General features: G+C 36.6%; 1 protein-coding gene across 1 annotated transcript in view; it reads left to right on the forward strand.

The window, feature by feature from the left end:
* The window catches only part of SGCZ (sarcoglycan zeta), a 1,114,082-nt gene extending 1,102,811 nt beyond the window's left edge, over positions 1–11,271 (forward strand). Inside the window, exon 7 of the mRNA XM_040243171.1 lies at positions 5,790–11,271. Coding sequence (XP_040099105.1) covers positions 5,790–5,984 — 195 coding nt within the window. The 3' untranslated portion in view covers positions 5,985–11,271. The remainder of the gene's footprint in view (positions 1–5,789) is intronic.
* Positions 11,272–26,001: the final 14,730 nt, after the last annotated feature.

Here is a 26,001-nt window from a genome sequence, read left to right on the forward strand (position 1 = left end):
TGAGTTTACAAAGGTCAAGCTGAGAAGGAAAAGCATGGAAGAGTGATCTGAGAGAGATGCTCTAGAGCCTTTCGGACCTTCTTACATGTAGAGATGAGGGCAGACATTAATAGAATCAAAGGAGAACTTCCTTTCTTACCTTTATGCCAGTATCTGTTATTGATCTGAGATAAATTTGAATTGCACATTTGGCTTCCTTTAAAAAATATTTTTTAATTTTTAATTAGAGGATAATCACTTTATAATGCTGTGTTGGTTTCTGCCATATATCAGCATGAGTCAGACATAGGTATACATAAGTCCCCTTCCTCTCGAACCTCCCTCCCACTTCCTACCCGATCCCACCCCTCTAGGTTGTCACGGAGCACCAGGTTGAGCTCCCTGTGTTATACAGCAACTACCCATTAACCATCTATTTTACATATCGTAATGTATATATTTTAATGCTATTCTCTCAATTTGTCCCACTGTCTCATTTCTTGCTTTGTCTTTAAGTCTCTTCTCTATGCTTGAGTCTCTGTTCCTGCCCTGAAACTAGGTGAAACAGCACCATTTTTCTAGATTCCATATATATGTGTTACATGTGACATTTGTTTTTCTCTTTCTGATTTCACTCTGTACAACAGGCTCTAGGTTCATCCACCTCATTAGAACTGATTCAAATTTGTTCCTTTTTATGGCTGAGTAATATTCCACTATATATATGTACCACAACTTCTTGGCTTCTTTTTTAGAAACAAATTTCTTTCCAGGATCATTAGTATCTTAGTGTATATTACAGATTAAATGTTCTAGAAATATGTTTATAATATTGAAAATATGTATCCATATTACCTTTCAGGATTTCTTTCCACTACAATTGCAACTACAATACTTTGTCTACCACAGCAAGAAAGAAATCTTTCTTAAATATCTCACATCTTTTTTAAAGCATTGTTTTTGTCATGGTAATCATTTCATTCAAATTATTCATAATGAATCATCCCATAATAAGTATTGATGGTGATTAATCTCCATTCCACTCCTATTTATGCCCTACTTTATTTATGTTCTCATATTCAAAGTATCAGCAGAATCCTTGAATTTAATTACAGATTAAGATTTAATTGTGAATTGTGCTATACATAAGTTATAGCCAAAGGTTTTCAGCTGTGGCCATTTTTTATATTAATAAAATAAAGTTACAGAAAAGCACATCACTTTCTATTAGAATAAAATAGCATGTAATTTTTTAAGAGGAGATAGAAATTATATAAAATCTTTCTCTTTGCTTCATTGACTATGTCATGAAAAAGCAGATCAACCAATTAACAATATAGAAAAATATGAAGTCCCTACCCTTAGATAGTACTTAAATTCACTAAGATCAGAACAAAAATTATATTGAGGTAGCCCAAATAAGTAAGAATAAAACTGCACACACAGCTGTACACTGCAAAAGTTTCGACCATCTCAGACATAGTTTTGCAAGGAATTTCAAATTCAGCTCCGAAAACACCATGAATGACAATTGTATGTAAAATACTGAAAGTGTTATAATAACATATGTAATGCAGTAACTTAATAACATATATATTACAAGATGACAGAGGAAGGAGAAATCAATTTTTACTTTCCAAACTAATTAAATATTCTGCTACAGCAATAGGTCTGATTTCAACAGGTAAGAATGGAATAAATGCATTCTTGTTGAGAGAAGACAGTGAGCCTTGACTGAAAAGCTCAGGGATGTTAGTCTGACTGCCTGGAAGAGTTTCAGAGTGAATGGAATATATAGTTTATAGGGCAATATGGAATAAAATATCAGTTTTAGAAGCTGGGAGGTGAGCAGTGTCACAGTAACTGCCTTAAGCAGAACAGACAGCGGTATGAGCAAGTCTGTCCTAGTCACAAAAGCCTGGAGAAGATGGAAGGTTTGAAAAGAATATACAACACTCCATTTTACTTCCTAACTTACTTTTCTGTCTCAAATCCAGAAAACATTATTTTCCCTCTCCTTTCTTTTCTTTTTCTATTTTTTATGTGGAAATCCATTGTTTATTCAATCATCTATCCTTTTGTGGAAGGATGTTATATCTGTAAGGCTAACTCAAAATTCAGGATTTTATTTTAAAAATTCACTAGAATTAGACTGTTTATAAGCATTTTCTTCTTTTTCTCTTTCTTTGTTCCTTTTCTTATGTAATTTTATATTATTATTGAGGTAAAAGTTGTATATAACATTGTATACATTTCAGGTGTACACCATCATAATTTGACATCTGTATACACTACAAGGCTACCCACTCCAGTATTCTGGCCTGGAGAATTCCATGGACTATACTCCATGGGGTCACAAAGTATCAGAAATGACTGAGCAACTTTCACTTCACTTCATATGCTACAAAATAATCACCACCAAAGGTCCAGTTATCATCCTTTCCCATATAATTAGTCCAGTTGAGTTGCTTAGTCGTGTCCGATGCTTTGTGACCCCATGGACTGCAGCACGCCAGGCTTCCCATCACCAACTCCGGGAGCTTGCTCAAACTCATGTCCATCAAGTCAGTCATGCTATCCAACCATCTCATCCTCTGTTGTCCCCTTCTCCTCCTGCCTTCAGTCTTTCCTGTTGGCTAAAAAGTTCATTCAGGTTTTTCTGTAAGATGTTATGGAAAAAACATGAACAAATTTTTAACCAACCAGTAATTAACACTCTTTTTTCTCTTTTTAAGTATCCTATTCATTTTAATTTATCTATTAATAAAAGCTACTTCCCATAAGTGGATGAGGCTACAGTGTGGATCTCAGAAGTTTATGGAATTAAGTATTCTCATGTAGCTAAGTATTGTCTAGTGCATGTATGCTAAGTGGTTTCAATCATGTCTGACTCTGTGCAACCCTATGGACTATAGCACTCCAGGCTTCTCTACACGTGGGATTCTCCAGGCAAGAATCCTGGAGTAGGTTCCCATGCTCTCCTCCAGGGTATCTTCTCAACCCAAGGATTGAACCTGCATCACTTATATCTCCTGCACTGGCAGGCAGGTTCTTTACCCCTAGCACCACCTGGGAAGCCCAAGAACTGGAGGGCACTGCTGGAGCTAAACTGAAGCAGGCCACACAGGAGGGGCAAGGCTAACTCCATTGATGGGCCACCACAGCTAGGCTTGCTTTCTGAGGCTGCTACCTGAATGCCCTGCTTGCGTAAAAACAGCTACTCTCCACATTTATTCAGTCAGGCTACACCAATGGAAACACAATCAGTTTCAAACTATAAAATTCAGTGATGTGTCCTGGTGTCAGCAAGCCTCTGAAAGCCACTGGGATTGGCAGTAGCACCTGTTTCTATGCTTACTAAGGAAATGAGGCCCAACATTTATACCCCCAAAATGTGTTGTCATTTTCTTTTGCTTATTTTTGTATACTTTTAACTTTTGCATCAGGGGAAAAGAAAATCTTAAAAAAAATAGGAGTCCTTTCTTTCTGTTTGCTTTTTGGTTACTTAACCTGGAAAAAATTATGAGGTAATAAAACTTCCACATTTGATACCTACAAACAAAACCTTTGATTATGCTTTCTTAACTTTGAATACTGTTGGTAAAGGCAATCATTTTTACTTCATAATTTATCCACTTATTAAAAAACTATTTGTATTATATGGAAGCTGTACATGCAAGGTCAAACATTGTGATGTTATAAAAAAAATCAGACTTCAAGAAGGTCATGGTTTATTAGAGAAAGTCATATATCAATATGACTATAAAACATGAAGCAATGAACTAAAAAGATATTAATAAAGTGCCATGTGAGAACCAAATAAGAAGTCTTTCCATCTTGGGGCATAGGGAAAGGTCCATGAAGGATGAAACATGAACTGGGTTTTGGTGGAGGCTGAGAATTTTAGCCTAGAGGAGACAGACATGTACAAGTGCAGGAAAAGCATTATATCCTGCAACTTGCACTAGCATGGTTCTATTCACTGTTCTATAATCTTGAACCAATGACAGGTCCTGCCCTAATAGATATTACTGGCAAATAAGAGAAGTAAACAATGAATGAATGAACGCACGCTTAATATAATGTTAGAAAGGGGTTGTTACTATAGAGCTAAGTAAAGCTGGTAAGGAGAGATTGCTGGATTTGTGTCACTTTAATAGGGAGGTTAGGAAAGTCCTCTTTTAGCAGGTGACCTGTTAGTAGAGACCTGAACAAATATCCTCACATCTAAAATTTATCTGAAATATACATATCTATGGTATAAGAATTATTTTTCTGGCTTATTCTAAATGTGCCATAGATTTCTATATTTCAAAAAGAAATTAATATATAAAAAACGAGGCAAACAGGGGAAATCTCCCTCCTATCTCTGTTCTTTGTTTAGTCACTAAGTCGTGACCAACTCTTTTGAAACCCCATGGACTACAGCCCACCAGGCTCCTCTGTCCATGGGATTCTCCAGGCAAGAATACTACAGTGAGTTGCCATTTCCTTCTCCAGGGGATCTTCCCAACCCAGGAATCGAACTCACATCTCCTGTGTTAGCAGGCAGATTCTTTACCACTGAGCTACAAAGGAAGCCCTCACCCCTGTTTTCTAACCACCCCATTAATATCTATCCTCACTCATAAATATTTGGAGAAATTCTTTTCAGGCTAGGAACAGAAGGAATTAAAAAGCCCTGAGGCCAGCGTTGTTCTGTTATGTTTGACAAAATGTGAGTGCTCCAGTAAGAAGAATTAAAGGAAATGATATTAGAGAGATAGGCCAGATCTTATACGACTTGCGGACTGTGAAAAGTAATCAAGATTCATTTTAAGTGTGGTGGAGGCCGTTAGAGAATTGTGAGCATGATATGACATGATTTGATCTGTGTTTCTTAGAAGTGCACTCCAGCGGGTGTATCATAGACTATAGGAGAACAAGAATGGCCCCTGGGAGGCCAATTAGGGGGCTAGTGCAAGAGTCCTAGTAAGAAATGATTAGGACTCAGGATGAAGGCCAAAATGTAGAAAATGGAGTTTTCTTTTGTTTTCCTGTCAATTTAGAGATGCCTGTAGGCAGTAATTAGCTACATAACAATAGAATCAAGACATAGCTAGAAAGAGTCCAGTTTCTTTGCTCATTCAAATTCATGATCTAATGTTCCTTTCTTTGGATGGTTCCCCATACATGTCAAAACCATATGATTGCTGGCCTGGAAAGTGTTGAGTCCATGATTTGAAATAAGTGAAGTAATTTTACAAGTTAGAAGATTTAGCAGCATAGGTGTTAAGTACAGGTAATATATTTTTTCATGGAGACTTCACACCTGATTATATTTAATTATCTGTTGCTTATTGTGCACTTTATCTACTTGATGCCTACTGTGAGTCAACATGATTTTACGAGTATTTTTTAAAAAATTAAACCAGAGAGTCCAATTTTTAAAATTAATTGCCCATCACTTCACTAATGGCATGTCCTTAACCATCCTTATTTCTCCGTATATTCTTTAGACTGGCAAGATTAAGTGAAATTAAGAGACAGTCAAAATCATTCAGTTTCTGGGCCGTTTGAATAACTGGATTGGCCCCCTAAGCAGATTGCGCCATCTTGCTTTTCCGATCAAGGACCATCTTTCTGAACACACCACGTGTCAAAGGCTGGGGTGGCGGGTTGTACCGCAGGAATACAATTTGTTGGTTCCACAAAGCTTGGCAGCTAAACCAGCAGAATTGTTTGTCCTGTGGTCTTATTATACCATGTTGTAGAGCTCTTAAGAATATAGAATGCTAAAAGGAAGTAAAATGCAGTTTCTTTCCCCCTAGATATTTTTGAACGCGGATACAATCCGGCTGGGAAACCTACCGACCGGCTCCTTTTCCCCTTCTTCACCCAGTTCTTCCCACTCTCGGCAGACAGTGTATGAACTGTGTGTCTGCCCCAACGGCAAACTGTACCTGTCTCCAGCCGGGGTCGGGTCCACGTGTCAGTCCAGTAGCAACATCTGCTTGTGGAGCTGAAGTGACTGATCTCTCCTCACACCAGAATAGCCTTTTGTTCCCGTCCGTCTGCTTCACAGTTCTGCTGCGTTTCCCTCGTGATCAGTCTAGAGCTTCTCCAAATGGTCCACAGAGCACCTCCTTCCGGGGTAAGCAGGGAGTCTGGCCACCTTCCCCCTCGATTTTCTGTGCTGCTCGACCCGGCGAGTGTGAGTGACAGAACAGTGGAAGAACCATCTTCAGCAGGAAAACTGGATCATAATCTTTGCTCAGAAGGGAGAATAACATAGGTGCCTTTGCTACATGAAGTGAAGCACACAGTTTTAGATTTTTGCAGGACCTGGATATGGACTGCACATATATACATTTACATAGATGAAATTCCCAGTATCCAATGGCAAGATGACATGGTTAACCCTGTAAGAAAACTAATTCTACAGTCTGAAAGCACAATTTTCCATTCATCTTTTTGGATGTAAACTTTTATCCCCAAATTTTAAAATTTTAAAGCATTATGTAATGCTTGCTTTACTAAAAATTCAATTCAATACATGGTTTTTAACAAGACAAGACAGAATCCCACCCTGAGTTTTATTTGTTTCTTTAAATTCAATGTGTTGTTACTCTTTGTCTACTAAGTCTAGAATTTTGTACATTAGGTAATTTTGAAAGCTCTCAGCAATAGAATCTTTACAGAATTAACACAATGCCATTATGCCATCATTTGTCAGATCTGAATGGCCTGATGTAGTATTTACTTGGCTATTGCATGTGACGTATTTGCTTTTAACAAAACATCTAATTTATTGCAATATAAGATAGGATTAAGAGGGACATACTGATGGTATAGAATCCATAGTTGTTTTTTTTTTCAATTGACATAATATCCACTAGGTTCCAATAGTACAATTTTTGTTTGCTTCATTCACTTTATACTTAACTCAGACTGCTAAAATTCAAACATCCTAAATAAAAACTACTGTGATGCCTAATGCTGAGAATGAATTCACTTTCCATTGGAATATCATCTACAGAATTATATCTATGTATTTTTTATTGGAGATTAAGACTTAAGGATGGTAGAAATTAAAAATCCCTGCTTAAACAGTAAAACATAAAACTGTTAGCAAACATGTTGAAAATGTGTTTACTCCACCAGATTCTTGTTGAAAATGTGTTTACTCCACCAGATTCTTATTTTAAGGAATTTAGTCACATTCCCTTGCAGCTGTTAATATTTAGTTATTTATATTAGACTGTTAAGCTACCCTGACATCAGAGCATAGTTTCTTCCATCCTCCAGTGCTTATTTTTGTAAATTTACTCCTAATAAATAACTCCAAATTACTGTAGGTTCACTTTCCACAGCACTCCTTAATTCAAATTCTTGCAATTTACAGAATCCAAGAATAGAAAATTGTATTAAATAGTTCCTACTATGGGAAGGTGACTTGATTACTATAAGGTAAGTCTTTAATTTTCACATGTCAATCCATCTTTCTCCACAGTACACACTATATTACAGGTGTGTGGAAGTTTCATTTTGGGGGTCTATGACTGTAGAAACTTTGGAGTTCAGGACTCTGTGGCACAGGGTGAAGTTGGAGATTGGAACTTGTAGAAATAATTTGATTAGTTGAAGTAAGATATTCAAGTAATGCAAGCAGCAAAGTGAACCCTTTGACCAGAATTATATTCTTTGGACAATGTAACACATCAAATATCTGAAAAAGCTCCATTTCACTACTTGTATTTTGTACTAGGCAAAGTCAGAAAGCTAGTACAATTTTATTGCTTTTAAAATAGAACTTGTGTCGGGTGTTATTATATAAAACTTTAAGTCAATATTGGAGTAAAAATAAGTGAAATTTCTTAAAAAGTCATATCCTAACATATTTGTTTAATTTATTTAAGGTAAAACATTAGAATTTACTGTGATAAACTTTCACATTGGTTTTTGCATAATACACAAATTATAACATGAAAAATTTTGAGAAATTATGGGTGCTAATCACTGTATTATGGACCTTTTAGGAAAATATTATTTCTTAATTTGAGGCATATTCAAATTATAAACATCCCTAAATTAAAACAGAGAGTTTTTTAGTCAAATGGAAACAATTATTTTGTTTAGTGATTAACCCTGTTTCTAATCTCAGCTCTGTCTTCTAATCAATCAGCTGATTTAGGCAGTCTGGGAATATATCCAGGCTTTAGTTTACTCAACTTTACAACTTCTACAAAGTGTTGAATCAAATGATCTCTTGAGATTCTTTCCAGCTGTAACATGTCCTAGTTCCAAGAGTAAATATTATAGAAGGCGAAAGGGGCCATCAAAATTTTAACTATATGTAATGAGAGGAGAAAAGATAAAAAGTGTAAAAAACCAATTCCAGTGAAGGGCAGTCAAATTTTGAATTCACATGTAGTTTAAATGCTATAAACACAATTCAAAAGAAATGTGTAAGAGATTTAAACTATGTATAGATGATGTATAAATATCTGCTCAATGTAGTAAAAAAAAAAAAATAGTGATACAGATGGATTTCCTATCCAACTAACTCTAAGTGGTTGGTTTAAAGTAGTTGACTGGCTGTTTTAGATTCTTAGAATCTAAGTATAAACTCAGCCTCAGAGTTTGGGCTTTTATTAAAGGCATAGAAATTTGCTCTGAAATGTCCTTAATTTCCTCATAAAAGAAGACTGGCTTGTGTTTTGATACAGAGTTCCCTTAATTGCAGACTACCCAAACAGATCAGTTATCCATTTTTCCAGGGCCATTTTTGTGTTACAAGGTCTATAAATATAGTGCACTTTACTTAGATGCAAATTTCGTCTTTCCCAAATTAAACTCAGAAAAGTGATTTCGTAAAGTGTACTATATGGGTCCTAAGCTTGGTACTGGTTTAACTGGAGAAGACAGTAAGGGAAGAAAGGAGGAAGGCAGGTAAGCAGACAGGAAAGAAGGAAAGAGAAGAAAGAACTGACAGCATTCCTACCATTTAAATTTTTAGCTGAGAACTGATGCCCAGAGGAGTATCTGCCTTCAGGTTCTGAAGTCAAAATGAGAGAAGCCAAGAGGACAAACTATTTTTTTCTTTCAGAATATTTCAGTAAGACACTTGCCCTTCTCCCACCCAAAAAACACACTTCCGAATTTCTCCCAAAATTTCTATTCTGTACTTCTTAGTCCATTTTTCTTTCTCTTATTTTACTGTGAACCATAAACTGAATAATCTGGTATAAAACTACTTTTCAGCTACTTATCCAATTATTGAAAAATTGTATGCTTTGTATTTTACATTAACCTGGAAATCTTGGATTTCAGTATCTCAGATCTCTGAAAATGGAGCCAGGAGTTACAACTGTGTTTCTCCCCCCACTTATTCATATGATCTTAAGAAATATATTTAATTATCATGATCACCATTTACTTTTCTTTGGAACAGCTACACCAAACTGAAAGTTATGTTTGGTTACCTTCATCTCTAAATTTCAGTGATTCCCTTAAGAAAAGACTCAGCAATCTTGAGTTCAGTAGCCTCTTCTGAACTTATCTCCTTCTATACCTAAACATCTTGTTTATAACCCAGAAGCCAATCCCTATTCCTTTTTTAACACTCCCTCTCTTACTCTAATTATTGGAACATTAATGTCCCTTTCAGAAAACCACACTTTGTTGACAGGCTTCAGTAATATGGTTAACATTAAAGAGAAAGCAAATGTATTTAGGTCTGATTACATATGATCATTTAGGAAACTATTAGAAGTATTTACCAAATATTTATCCTCTATTAATCATTCTATGATTACTTATCTCCATCAAACTAAAAGGCATTGGTCTTTTGAAGACATGGTAATTTGATCACAAAGGTCAGTTGCTGGATTCCTTGTGACATGTTATGCCATTCCTATATATTCTGCCATCTGAATTACTTAGTTGGACAGTGCCTCATTTTATAAAACTGGCATTTGATACAATAAAACTCCGCATGAACCCTTGCAAACTTGGTATCTCTGGATGAGGCAGCAATAGGTAGAGATATGGAGAGGGTTTAAAGCATTTAAGTGCTGCTTTTTATGGCAGGTAATATCAATATCATAATACTAAATTATTATAGTTGATATCTAATGGCCAAATTCTCCATATAGCCATCAAAACTAAACTCATCTTTGAGTCTTTTATGAGTGAGGTCTTGTCACCTTATTCTTCCAGTAGCTTTGGTCTAATTAGAATTGCTCATGTGACCATATTTAAAAATACTTGGAGAAACTGTTTTCCTCTGCATACTAGTATATATTATAATAATGAATATTTCCAAATGTTATGATCACAAAGAAAAATAATATTGCATTTTTATTCATTTAAAATAATCATAAACTAATGAATGACCTCATTGAACACTGTTATTCATTTTGTTTTATACCATAATTCATTAATTGTTTAAATGTCAAAGACCAAAGACTGGGATTTCTATTGTATTTAACTCTCAACACTGCTGCTTCTACTAATTTATTCAAATTAATAGGAGGGCTTATAATTACAACATGAAATAGTACACATCCTCCTTGCAGGATTCTGAGCTATAGATCATTGATTAATGCTTTTGTTTTAGAAGGAAAACTGTGTTAGTATAGTCCATGTACCTTTTATACATGTGTAGTAAACACCTTGATATTCATAAAATCAGTATATAAAGACTGTATCATAAAATGGGCCCAGGATGGATTTACTCAGCTGAGTTTAAACTTTCATTGCTTGCTAAAAATTCCTTGGAAAATATAATCAATTTGAAATTCTTTTAGAACCAGAGGGCTATTTTTTTAAGTGGGGATTGAAGCGGTTTCATTCTTTGAGAAAGTCAATGGAAAAAACATGAAAGGAAATGAGGTATAATGAACTGTGATTCATTTGGTTTTTGCAGTCTTAATATCTCATTTGTTTGAATATATATAAATAAAAGCCAAACAGGGTTAAAGATGTGCAAGAACATTTACTAACAATGGAAATATGTAATTTCAAGTTTGAGTGTCTCGTTATTTATACAATTCTTTAAACCAGGTCCACTACTCATTTATTTTGTTTTGTAATTTTCATGTAAATGTTTTCTTGTATATAGAGAAATATGAAAAATGGAACTATTTTCTTACACATACTATGCAATATGTTTGTAAAATTGCAATATTACCAAAATTACAAAAGCTGTGCTTTTGTACTCTATCCTTGCTTTATGTAAAATCAATCTTTTTCTATTTAAATGGACTATCTGTCCCATAAATTGTAGATAACATATCTATTCAAAACTCAGTCTATTGTATCTTTTGTTTAGTTTGGGGTGGATTGGGTTATTTTTCTTTTGGGAGAAAATGCAGCAAAGTTTGGCAGTTGGAAACTTTTTTTCTCAGAAAATGAGACCTTTGAAGCATGCAGTGAGCTCACATAATTTAAGATCTCTCCTGTAATTCTTGTATTTTGTCCTAATTTTGGTGCTACTGTGTAACCATGATTAAATATGATAGTCAAACAAAGAGGATCAGAACTCATATGCTATCATTTCATTTATTTTATTAAGAAAAAAGTTGAAGAGGAAGAATATGAGTATTGCATAGAGACCTTTTTTGATTATGTGTTTTAAATATCAACTCTATTAAGATATATGTTTTTAAAATTTTAGTTTTATCTATATTTATATTTGCTAAAGATGCTTCTCATGAAAAACTGAATGTATTTTTCCTCTTAAACACATGACCAATGAAACTAAAGAATTAAAGATCATGGTCACCACATTTCATGAAATGGTTAGCTAATAGTTTAGCCATTCTGAAGCTGTGATTTGATTTTGAGGATAAGACTAGACAAATTGCTATTTGCTCAAACACACACCCCCACACAGACAAAAATCATCACCCACAAATACACATACATGTGCAGCATTGAATATATACAGCATACAAATTTTCATTTATTTACTTGATGCTGAACTTCTTCACTTCCTTGTTACACTCAGAATATCAAAAACAAGCATGTTCAAGACAATAACATGGATATTATTACCTTTTAGAGACGCAATTCCCAATGCAGTACCTTATAGGCTTTGAAAGTGACATTATTCCTCTTAAGTTCCAAAAAAAAGTAGGAACCCTTGAAAAATTGTATTTTCATTCACTATTACTTTTTTTTCCTTTGCCATTCAAATATCTACAGTAGTCTGAATATTAGAAATAAACAAAACAGAATCATTTACACTCCTTACAAAAGCTTTCAAATGTTAAATCTAAATAGAAACTAAATGAGTTCTGTTACTTTGGGGAATCATATATTTATATATCATAATTTTATTTAATCTATAACAAAGTTTCGGATGGTTCCAGTAAGCAACCAGACACAAATTTCTTTCCAGCAGATTATCACACCATTTACCAACCATAATAATGCCGAGTGGAGATGGGACATTAAGCCAGATAATTCCAAAGCAATATTATACTAGTGTTTACAGAATATAGGCATATTGCTAAAAGAACATGCTAAAGGCAACTGAAGATGGAACTTATATAAACTGAAAGTGTTGCTGTTGCTTCTTGTTAGTTACCAAGCAGAAGCTTACTTCTGCATCTCATGACAAACTTCAGAGAGGAGTTATCAACATGCTACATGTTACTGAGAATGTTTCTAGAACTAAATTCAAGCTATCTAGGGAGGAGTGGCATTATGGTCTGTCACGTCAGAGGTTCCGGCCTGACTGATCAATGACAGTACCTCTGCTCTGTTTAGCAGTGAGATAGTCTCATGATCTTTCAACTTAGTTCAGGGCCTCACTTTCCCAAAATGTAAACTAAGGGTGTTAAATTAAAAATAATTTTTAAATGCATCAATGTTACTTTAATATCCTTTAAAGTATTATAAGTCTATGCTATATAGACTTTTACTTTTACACTAATATGGAAGTTTAACAAATAGAGCAATGTACTGAAATGAAACAAACAAGGAACAGAGGTGAAGAGTTGTCAAGCCCTTGATAAATTACAGTCTATTACATAATTCAGAGCATACAATAGAATTACCTGGGTTATAAGAGTTATCTGAACTCTACATAACTATTTTACTTGATAATCAACTGTTCAAAGAGAGGAGTACATGAACTAACATTGGTTAAGCATATATTCTTTATTCTATACTTAAGACAACTTATGTTACTTGTTTAATTATAATCTCAAATATTTTTGGATTAAATTTAATTAATTCCAATTTTTTAAACATAAAAGCTCTGTTTAGGAGTAGTCAAGTAAATCACCTCTTGTTTTAGATTTAATGCATGCATTTGCTCATTTATTTGCTAAATGGTAGCTACTATCACCATGTTCTGGACAATGATAAACAGTGGTTAACCAAACCGATGGAGAAGGCCATGACTCTTGTGGAGTTTTGGGGCTGGTAAGAGAATGCAGACCACAAATAATGTAAAAATTAATAAACCAGATAATGTGATAATGTGAGAAGTTCTATGCTTAAACCCCTCAATGTTGCTTATGTTATGTTGAGTGACTTATTAATTGCTTTTCCTTTTAATGTGTCTCTTAGAATAACTTAGTAAAACTGATCTGAGTATTATCACAAAATATATGCCAAACAAGGCAGTTTTGTCTCTCTCTGGGACAATGCTGTTGAGTCAGGTATTTCTACATCATTCTGGAATATTTTAGGGGTAATTCTAACATGGGATTGCAAGATTCTCTTTATAGTTTAACAAGATTCTTTCTATCCCTGCAATTCTATAATGCCTGAACAGTAAATTATCAATCTCAGTTTCCTGAATTTTGCTCTGAAGGCATTTTTAAAATATTTATCATGGAACATAATAAATTATAAACTCACACCATGGCCAAATGTTGCTAAGGGAAAGTGGAATCATATAAATGGGGTAGGGTTTGGGATACATTATTATTTTAAAGTTGAGCACCCTAAAGTTTTATATTGTTAAGGTGACCCAGAATATAGTCTAATGAATCTTTCTGGCCAACCATATTGATTGATCTAAAAATGGTATGATATTTGAAAGTTCTGATATTTAACTTGCAATATATTTAACAAATTGTATAAAGCTATTTAGACCAGATAGTTTTCCAATTCAGAAACTTTAGATTTTTTAATTTTTTTAAAGAGTGCACAGACTGGTTCATTTCCTTGCATACAGCTTGTTATGATTTTGGATGGTTATCTTAGCATGTTACTAGGGGGAAATGCATGGTAATAAATACTTATTAATTAGAACAATTAAAACAGAAAAACAATTGAATCAGAGGACCAGTATCTAATATTACCAATTTAGTAGTTAACCACCATTTTCATTGCAATAACTCTGGTCTTCAAGGATGAATTATTTCCAGTTTGACATGAAAAATGTATTTCTAAGCTCTGACTGATTCATCAGTTTCCACATTGCTTTAAAGAAAATTGACCTACCATATTTTCACCACCCCCTGAATGTGTACAGCCAAATAAATGCAAATATCCTCTAGATATCTGCAAAATTTATTTATTTCTTTTAAGAAGTGGTAAGTGTCATTTGATCATTTAAGTTAGTTATTTTGTTACGAGTACCCCAGAATAATCTTCTGTCCATATTCAGATCATGATTATGAAGGTCAAAAGATCATTTACCTTATTAAAGATATAGAAGTGGGAATAAAACTAATTGAAATAATTCTGCCTCAACTTTCTCTATTTGTTTTGTTCTGTGTTATTTATAATCAGTTTTATTCTGCAGTTTACAAATGCTTGTATAGTTCTCTACATACTTGCAAGAGTTGAAGTAAGATTGATGTAATTGGATCAATGTGATAATGTGATAAATGCAAAAAAGAAAACTGTTAAAATTTTCCTAGCATAAACTCTTAATGACTAAATGCAAGACAAATTAGAGGAATATTTTAACATGGTGGCTACTTTGTCTAAAATGTATAGTTTTTTTTTTTTAAGTAGTTCAGTTTCAAATTTAAGACATGCTAAAAATGTCACAGAAAACCCCACATCATATCTGCAACATTGGGCTAAATTTTTCCGCTTTGGTAGGGAAATATATTTTAATCCATTTTGTGTAACAGCAGGACTTGATCTGAATTGTCAAGAAATGACTTTAGCTTTTGACAAACCTACCATGTCTCTGCTTTCTCTGGGAATGGTTAGCTGAAGGGAACTCAAATGCCAATTTGCTGAATAACAATGATCAGTCATTGCCAGTAAAACACAGTGTTCAAGAATGAGAATGAATTATAGGAACCATGTTATATTTTGAAAACTGAAGGCAAATGAGTAACCAAAAAGTAGTCAAAGATTAAAGGCAGTTAACTCTCACTAAAATTCAAATTTGCTTTGAGCTCAAAGCAATTATTTATAAATATGATCATCTATATGGTGGCTTCAACAAATTCAATAATATATATTGAAAAAATAAAAGACAAAGTATATTCTTCAAATATTGCAATTTCTACAGGCTTAGCTTCTCAGTCCAAGGTGTCTGGATTAGCCTGGTTTTTATGACCTCAGAAAAGATGAATCATTTCAAAAATCAGTAACCAGAAGGAAAAGTATATGACTGAAAGCATTAATTGTTCAGTGTTTGAATAAGTTGCATTTTTCTGATCCTTATCATGTTCTGAAGATATATATAAGTAATAATCATCTGGTACCTAAAAGCTTTCATTTAATCCTCTGTACTTCTCCCCAGTTATCTTTATCTAATAGATTAAAATCCCTGGAGAAGGAAATGGCAACCCACTCCAGTATCCTTGCCTGGAAAACCCCATGGACAGAGGAGCCTGGTGGGCTACAGTCCATAGTGTTGCAAAGAGTTGGACATGACTGAGGAACTGAGCCCAACAGATTTAAATGTAATTGGGACACTTTTTTCTTTTCCCAGAGAATCCAGCAAAATGGTCTTAACTGCAAACACCCAGATTTCCTATTGGAAAGAAAAGCCAAGGACTGCAACAAAATAAAGCTGCTTTCCAAAGGAAAAGATTGAATTTCCCTACCATAAAATAGTTGTTGGAATAACATTTAAATAGAATTCCCTTAATTGCTTATGTAAAGAAAATTTGATTCATTATATCTCATATTCATCCTACACTAATAGAAACATGCTCTGCTTTTATCTGAAAAATGGGCTACTTGAACTCAATTATACACTTTTCAACAGAAATGACTTTGTGATTATTCAAAAAGTATAGGAAAACTAGAATATAATTATGGTTACCCAATATTTTTATTATCTAACACATACACCCTTATTTCCTTTGGGAAACATAGAAGCAGGGTGCTAACTCTTCACAAAGACTTTCATTAGTAGTCTATGCTTATTCACCATTAGAAATTCTGTTTGCAGAAAAACATTGCCTATTTTAAGAGCGCGCTGCAAGCATACTGCTTTTTTTCTCTTGTTTTTTTTTTTTTCTTAAACCTCTTGTTTCAAAACCTTACATACTTTTAAAGCATGATAAATTTAAAATTTTTCCATATGTAGAGTGCAATTTACACTTTTTGAGAGACTGACAGTTTTATATCTATAATAAATACATATACATTTTATATCTAAAATAAATACATAAAAACAATAACTACCATGAAGTTTTATAAAAAGAAAAAAATTTTAGCCTCATAACTCTACTTTCTGTGACAATATAATTTATAGCTGTAGAACTAATGTCTCTATATAATATGAAGAGTATAAGCACTTCCTCCAAAAGTAATATATTATAGAGTTTAATTTTAAAATGTCACTGTAGCCTAATTATTATAATTAAATATTTAAATTCCAATAAATCTATAAATAATATACTATATCCTTTTAGAAATATGTTTTCTTGGGATTATTAGAATATATACATTAAAATACTATAAAATTTTAAATATATATTGCATTGGCTTTTTAGAAGTAAATATAAATAAAAACATTTAGTAAAACCTACAGTTAGAGGTGATAACTTTGTCTCTCATATTACATGTAAGACTTTTGCCATTGTAATAACATCATTTATTTTAAGAAGAAAAAACTCCCTGGGAAAATAGCAGTAAGCAAATAATATTATAAAGCATTAAAACATCTACCTAGGTGAACACAGAGAAGGCGATGGCACCCCACTCCAGTACTCTTGCCTGGAAAATCCCATGGACAGAGGAGCCTGGTGGGCTGCAGTCCATGGGGTCACGAAGAGTCGGACACAACTGAGAGACTTCACTTTCCACTTTCATGCATTGGAGAAGGAAATGGCAACCCACTCCAGTGTTCTTGCCTGGAGAATCCCAGGGATGGCAGAGCCTGGTGAGCTGCCATCTATGGGGTCTCACAGAGTCAGATATGACTGAAGCGACTTAGCAGCAGTAGCAGCAGGTGAACACCAGATTGAAATAGTCACTCAAAATAAAGGCTGAGCCTTATTTCGTTTTGTATAATATGCCTTTTATTTTTCATAAGTGAGAATGGTCTCCAAATAAGTACTTTCCTCAATAATTTTTTTTGGGGGGCGGGTAAAACCACAGCCTATAAAAGAAGGCAATATTTACTTTTAAGTGGAGCTGGCTATGGGCTTCCCTGATAGCTCAGTTGGTAAAGAATCCACCTGCAATGCAGGATAAGCCTCTTTATGTGGACCTACCCATATTATATTGAATCAGTGTTTCCAAACATGTTTCATTGAATTCTAGTTCCACAAAATATAAACAAGAATGTGAAAAAAAAGTATATGGACGGAAACCACATTCACAGTGCCAACAACAAAAATTACTGGAAAGAGTGGACAATTGAAACATATCTCTTATTAAAGCCTTTAATATGTATATTTAAATATTAATATTTCATAACCTCAAGATGGAGATACATTTTGCAGTGCCTCTCAGTTATTTAACAACAGAAATCTGTTTTTACAGAAAACATCATAGTAAAACATATCTTGGGAAAAGCTTTTCTAGGTTTTTCAGCAGTGAACCTTGCTGTTAATTGAGATTTCACTTACGTAAGTCACCACATTATTGTGCAAAGAAATGCTCTCCAGCCACATGTCTGTAGCACATCCAGGTCATTTAATACTTTTTAAATTAAAAAATCCTAATTTACTGTAAGAATTTTCCATGTGTTGTATTTATTCTGCCGGTTTGAATTCTGATCCTCTCCTCTCTCTTTTTTGATAGACATGAAATCTTCAATGCCTGCCTATTGATGGCAAGCATATAAAATTACATATTTCACAAAACTTGTCTTAGACCTGGATCATCATTTCCTCTTTTACCAGAATTTAGACTGCATCTTGGCTAAAGCCAAGATTTTGTGAATTTGGAGAAATGTGACATTTTTATATTTAGTAATGACATATACAGCTTGCAATGCTATAATTCCCCAGTTATTTTGTAATACTCTCTTTATACAGTATATTTAAAAATTATTTGTTCCCAGAGCACCTTTTATTTTATTTATATTTTAAATTTAGATCTTAAAATGCTTTTGTTAAAGATTTATGAGCATAAAAATATATAGTATTCAATAAAAATATTCTCTTGTGAAGAGGTTCAGTTCACTCACTCAGTCATGTCTGACTCTTTGTGACCCCATGGACTGCAGCACACCAGGCTTCCCTGTCAATCACCAACTCCTGGAGCTTGCTCAAACTCATGTCCATCAAGTCAGTGATGCCATCCAACCATCTCATCCTCTGTTGTCGCCTTCTTCTCCTGCCTTCAATCTTTCCAAGCATCAGGGTCTTTTCCAACGATTCATTTCTTCACATCAGGTGGCCAAAGCATTAGAGCTTCAGCTTCAGCATCAGTCCTTCCAATGAATATTCAGGACTAATTTCCTTTAAGATTGACTGGTTTGATATCCTTGCAGTCCAAGTAGTCCAGTAGTCAGATAACCTCCTATTCACTGATTCAGATCTCTGTCTTCTTTTACATTATTTATAAGCATTAATAATATAATCTTATTACCTCTAGACTATACTTATTAATTTGGGCTTCCCAGGTGGCTCAGTGGTTAAAAAAAAAAAAAAATCCCACCTGCCAATGCAGGAGACACAAGAGACACAGGTTCGATCCCCAGGTCAGGAAGATCCCCAGGAGGAGGAAATTCAACCCACTCCAGTATTCCTGCCTGGGATGTCCCATGGACAGAGGAGCTTGGTGGGCTATAGTTCATGGGGTTGCAAAGAGTCGGACGACTGAGCAACTGAATAAAGTGGAATACCTAATGTCCTTGCAAAAGGATACCAATAACAGTTTTATTAAAAAAAAAACCAATAGTTTAAAAAACAATTCATTTACATTATTATGATGACATCCAAGAAGTACTATTTCTAGCAAAAGATGCATAAAGAAAAAGCACTTTCCAGACTTTGAGAAGCCCAGCACTCATAAAATACACACATATTAAATAACTGTCTCATTCCTTCCTTTTGGAATCATAAATTGTTATAAATATGTACTACCTCAAATTACATTTAAAAAAGAGGAAATGTCAATCCAATAATATAGGAAAGAGCTAAGAAACATATTCAATATGTGTGAAGGTATTAGCATATATATTGGCAGGAAAATAGAGCAATACATATGAGAAAGAGTTAAAAATAGTACCAAGTACAAATAGTACCAAGACAGAAATATATTATGGATTGATTTAAAGCTAGAGATATCAATGTCCTTCAACACAGTTAGGGTCAGATTATTTTCCTATAACTACAGGAAATATTTTAATAGGACAAAACCAAAGACTGTATCTGATACCATTTTTGCTAGAGTCAAAGATACACAAAAGTAGCCTATCTTTTTAAAAAACTATCTATAAATTGTGGAATCTTTCATTGTAACTTAGTTTGATTTACAGATATTGTTCAGGGAAAAGAATGCAGGCAGTTATTGCAAGGATAACTACCTGAACAGGAAGCAGAATATCCAGTGATGGGAAAATGGGCACATTTGAGAGAGTTCTCAAGAAGCTGAAGAACAAAGTGCCTCTTAAGAACAGAAGTATATACTATATGTGCACAGGATCTGAAGGATAAGAAAACCAATTTAGTTATTTATAGGAAAAAAGTCAACACTCTGCATTAAACAGGTGGCATAATTACCAACACTCTTAGAGAGAGAGAGGTAACCTGAAAATTTGTCATGCCCGCCCTACTCTTATGAATAGAGCAGTGGCAATAATGACAAAGTAATGTTAATGTATTCAATTACTTCTTATTGAGTGATTACTATGAGTCAGCCATTCCATAACCATTTTTCAGAATACAAACAACACTTCAAAATGGATATTATTGCTCCCATTTAACAAATAAGGAAAAATGAAACTTGGACCAAGAAGCAGAACTGTAAACACTATCTGGTTTTATTAATCATATTTCAAAGAAAGTGAAAGTTGTTCAGTCGTGTCCAACTCTTTGCAATCCCATGGACTATAGAGTTCTCTAGGCCAGAGAATTCTCTAGGCCAGAATACTGGAGTGGGTAGCCTTTCCCTTCTCCAGGGGATCTTCCCAACCCAGGGATGGCACCCAGGTCTCCCACATTGCAGGCAGATTCTTTACCAGCTGAGCCACAAGGGAAGCCCAAGAATACTGGAGTGGGTAGCCTATCCCTGGGGTCTCCTGCTATGCAGGCAGATTCTTTACCAACTGAGCTATGAGGGAATCCCATCATATTTCAAAATTGTATAGAAAACCATTTTGGAAACACAAACAACAGTTTTGTGAGAAGAAGGCTAGAAGTCTAGAAAAGAGCATTAATAACTTTTATCTTTTATAATTAAAGATTATTACTTAATTTTTTTCTAATTATATGAGAATATATATATGGTCAGAGAAGGCGACGGCACCTCACTCCAGTACTCATGCCTGGAGAATCCCATGGACGGAGGAGCCTGGTAGGCTGCTGTCCACGGGGTCGCTAAGAGTTGGACACGACTGAGCGACTTCCCTTTCACTTTTCACTTTCATGCATTGGAGAAGGAAATGGCAACCCACTCCAGTGTTCTTGCCTGGAGAATCCCAGGGACGGGGGAGCCTGGTGGGCTGCCGTCTATGGGGTCGCAGAGAGTCAGACACGACTGAAGCGACTTAGCAGCAGCAGCAGCATATATATGGTAATGGTCATTCATTACATTTTCTGGCTACTAAGCACCTTTTAAATGCTCTCTATCTGGGGGACTTGTGTACCTTATAAATCCTGCTTAGACAGTGGAGATGTAACAACTAGAGTGTGAGCATGTGACGTAGATGTCATGGGTAAAACATACCCATGCAAGTTGCTTTCCAAGTTGGGCTTCCATGTAGCATCCCTTTTCAGGCCATGCATTACCAAAGGCACCCATTCTCTTACAGAAGCCACGACATCTTGTGCCCAGTGTCAGCAATGCAATTTTCTTGTGCCTTTTCTGGAAGCAGTGGTGGTCAAGTCTTCACTCTGAAGCTGAGTGAATAAATTGAATACTCAGTATCCTTTAGTAATTCCATTATGGCCTGAAGTAGACTCTCTTTATTTGTCTAAATCACTGTATTGTCATGGATGTGGTAGGTTAGTTAGGTTTTCTTGACCTTGGAGTAGTGGCTTCCTGTTGTAGGAGGCATCCTCTGTGTCCTGGGCCTCCTGGCAGGGCACTGCCCTCTCGTCACCCAAGCTGTATGCTTTAGGGGTTCCCCCAAGAGGGCTGCGTGGGTCCTTCTGTTGTGGCAGGCTAACTGTGTGGGTGGCCAGATAGGCTTGGTTGGCTGCTACTCTGGCTGACTGCCAGGCCTTGCCTGTGAGGATGCTGCTGGCTGCTGTTGAGTGAGGCCTGGTCACTAGGTGGCCATTGGTGGAACCCTAGGAGCCCTCAGGATTAGTGCTGGCTCAGTGGTGGGTGGAGCCAGGGTCCTGAAGACTGGGGCAGTTGCCTACCCACTGGCATCGGGCTAGGGCTGGACTACTGGCAAGCAGAGCTGGTTCCTGGAGTCTGGCTGCAGGGCCAGAGATCCCAGAGCTTGCTTCAGATTGTTGAAGGGGAGGCCAAGTCATAACATAATTGAGTACGGGGGCCAGGGTGTCAGAAAGGTAGTGCTGGCCCGCTAGTGGGTTGGGCTAGGGTCAGCTGGTCCCAGGCTGCAGCCTGGGATGCACCGAGGATCATAACTTCCTCGATTCTGGTGTCTGTCTTCTTGCGGGTGAGGCTTCCTGGTGGGAGGGCCGGCGCCTGCTCACTGGTGGGTGGAGCTAGGTTCTGGCCCTCCAATGAATGGGCTGAGTTGCAGCTCAGGCGCCTGTCTGGGCACATCTGTGGGCCCTTTAGTCTTTTATTAGCCTGATTGCCGGTGGGGTGTTTGGCTTGAGGAGTCCCGGATGCAGCTGGACGGAGGCTCCTGATACATGCCCCAGTGCCAGCGTCGTCGGCTTTCTCGCGAGAAGCACTCTTGGGTATGGCTATGCCAGAGTCTGTGTTCCTGAGGGGGTTGCAGGCGACCACCATCTCCAGCCACCTCTCCAGGAGATTTTCCGAGACCAGCAGGTAGGTCTGGCCCAAGTGCTTTTCAAATTAATGCCTTTGCGTGAGATTTTGTGTGTGTCCTTGAAGGGTGAAGCCTCTGTTTTACTCAGTCCAAGGGGGCTCCTGCAGTGAAGGCCTGCTAGGCCTCAAAGCCAAATGTTCTGAGGCCTTGTGTTCCTAGTGCTGGACCCCTGGGCTGGGGAGCCTGACGTAGGGGTTCAGAATTCTCACTCCTGTGGGAGAACTTCTGGAGAGTGTAATTCCCCGCCAGTTTGTGGGTCACGCACGCCTTGGTGTAGGATTTAAGTTACTGTGTGTTTGCCTCCCCTCCCTGCGTCTCCTTGTGGTTCTTGTCTTTGGTGGTTGAAGATCTTTTCTGGTAGATTCCTGAGTTTTTTGTTTTGTTTTATGGTTTTCTGTGGATAGTTGTGATTTTGGCTTGCTCCAGAGAGGAGGCAAACTCAGGGTTCCTCTACTACATCATCTTGGCCACTCCAAAAAAAAGTGGGTTTATTTGTTTTCCATCTGCTTGCTTGTTTTTTCAATTCATAGCCTTTATTTCCTGAAAATTATATTTAGAAAATTCAATAATATGCTTTAAAAACACATAGACAAAAAAAACTAAAATCCCATCAGTTAGAAATACACAGTTAATATATCAACCACAGTCTTTTCAAATATCTCTATAGGCATTGAAATGGTATGCACATACTCAACTCCACGTGCATACTACTCATAACTATATGTTGAATGAGATAGTTCCTATTATATATTTAGGAAGTCCCAATGATGCTGAAAATATAGGCAAACAAGTAACATTAATTAATCATAACACATTAATAGATGTTAAGCGTATTTGCAAAGGATTAATTAGAAGATAAAGCCCCTCCTTAAAGACCAGACCAAAACATTCCAGGACCAAAACATTCATTCCTCCAGTTACAATTTGGGTAGCCTTAGTGACTTTCCACAACTTAGCTAAACAAAGCTGTCACTTCCTCTTTCCCAGAGGTGACCCATGTCCAACTACTAATTGGGGATGGGTTTAAAAGGACCAGCCGTCTTACTTCAAATTGAGACAATTCTATATGGCCTTCCCAGCTTCAGAGATCTCTATAGGATCTGTGCCTGCGTCACAGGTAAACCTCTATCTGCCCCAAATCCCATTTCCTTCACCCTGTTACCCATGTCAAAATCAACCCCTGTAAACTCATATGTTACTCATTTCTATAAAAACCTGCTTTCCAGAGAATTCTATCGCAATGATAGTGAACCATTCCTGAAAACCAATCAAAGAATACTCAACACTTGGGGCCTGGGATCCAGGTGGGCTGAGTATGTGAGTATTAGGGATTCCTAAGATCTAAACAGCACTTCCGTGTTTTCTGTTTCCTCTCCATGAGAGAAGTGAGAAGCATCATTTTCTAAAACACTTAAGCCAGTAGGGCACAAGATAAAGAACTCAGATAAATAAAGTTTAGGAAATTTTGTGTGACTTCAAGAAAAGCATGAGAGTAAATCCCCCTCCCTGGCCCATGCCTGTCTGGAGGTATTCTGAACAGCAGAATGAAAAGAGAAAGTGATAGCCTGCTGCCGCCAGCCTTTGGTGAGTCAAGGGTGTATAAATTGCCGTGGGCCAAAAGGAGGCTGTCAGATGTGACTCAGTCATCAGAAAAGGACCTTACCACAAAGAGCTTCCTGCTGGAGTAAGTAGATGCTTGAAGAAGAATGCATCATACCATTAAAGAATATTGAAAGAAAGAAAGAAAAACCAGGACTCATATAAAATACATACCAAAGATCTGAGCTTATTTCCTAGTGAGGGAATCATTTAGTGTTCACAACTAGTTTAAAAACAAATCTAAAGCATGGACAAATTTATAAGCCCATTGGGAATATTAAAATTAAACTGCTTAATAGATACAAAACCGGCAACAATCCATAGGACAATAGTCAGTTGCATTCCACTAAACACAATTTGCATTTCTATGGACATAAATTATTTGCATTACTGTCAGTTTTCTGTAACTTGTACAATAGAGGAAATGATACTCAGACAAGTGACCTATATAGAAAACCACAAATATTCAGATATCACCAAAGGACAGAAGCTGAAGGGCATCTCAGAACAGCAGCAGAAGAGTGCATGGTCCATGTAAAAGCTTCATGATATGAAGGTGCCCAAAGTGAAAGTGAAGTCGCTCAGTCATATCCGACTCTTTGCGACCCCATGGACTTTAGCCCACCAGGCTCCTCCATCCATGGGATTCTCCAGGCAAGAGTACTGGAGTGGGTTGCCATTTCCTTCTCCAGGAAGCTTCCCAACCCAGGGATCGAACCCAGGTCTCCCACATTGTAGGCAGACGCTTTACCCTCTGAGCCACCAGTGCCCAACCATCCCACAAATTGGCCATAAATCAATGATTATTTTGGATTCTTGCTGGGACAGTGAACATGTATCAGTCAAGGAAGGGCAAGAAACAACATGAGAAAAAAGGTCTCTATTGTCATTACTTTCACTGCTATCTCCTAGGACCTGCCCATCACTGGAGAATTGAGAGGCAACACGGTGGGTGGGGAAGGAGCTGGGAAGAGGCTGCGTGATACAGAGGCCACTGTTGGCCCCTATGGGTAGAGACGGATGAGCTTTAAATTGAATAGAAGCTCAAGTTTTTGTATAGACTGGTCTAGACTTGATAGGCTATTTTGTTGCCTAAAAAATTTTGCCTGCAAACTATATTGTGCTGGTTTGCACCTCCTCATCAGTTCCTTGCTCTTTTCTGCCCAGCTTCTTGCCCAGGACACTGATCCCTGCATTTCCCTGGCCCCCATGTCCTTTGGCTTCTGATTGTGTCCATCCAGTTAAGGCACTAGAAGGACCTCAGGGAGAGGGAGGAAAGGAAATCTAAAGAAATCATTTCACTTACACCCTCTTTGTTGTTGTTGTTTAGTCGCTAAGTTGTGCCCTACTCTTCCGTGACCCCATGAACTGTACATAGCCTGCCAGTCTCCTCTGTCTATGGGATTTCCCAGGCAAGGACATTGGAGTGGGTTGCCATTTCCTTCTCCAAGGGGTATTCCCAACCCAGGGATTGAACCGTCTCTTGCACTGGCAGGTGGGTTCTTTACCACTGAGCCACCAGGGGAGCTTCTTTACTGGGCTGGTAGTGTCTGTTTTTTACCAATGTGAACAGCTCCTGTAGAATACCATGTCTGCCGTTTCCTGCTTCAAGTAATTGTTTCCTAACCTCACCTCTGAAGGCATACAGCTGCTATTAGTGTCTGTTGCTATAAGAGCTTCACTATCTCTTCCTGGTTTCCTTACTCTTAACATTATCTCTATAATATCACCTTATTACATTTTATTTCAATGTTGAGTGTGCCGTCTGTTTTCTAATGTGACCCAGACTGATACATATGAGATCTGTCAAAAATACCATCCAAAGTCGCTGAATCTCTGTTGGAATGTGATTGAAGCAGTGACCTAAGAAAAACAAAAAAGTTTTCTTTTTGCATCTTCCTATATCAGGACGGTTC

This window comes from Oryx dammah, unplaced genomic scaffold (assembly GCF_014754425.2).
Source record: "Oryx dammah isolate SB20612 unplaced genomic scaffold, SCBI_Odam_1.1 HiC_scaffold_7, whole genome shotgun sequence".
Lineage (NCBI taxonomy): Eukaryota > Metazoa > Chordata > Mammalia > Artiodactyla > Bovidae > Oryx > Oryx dammah.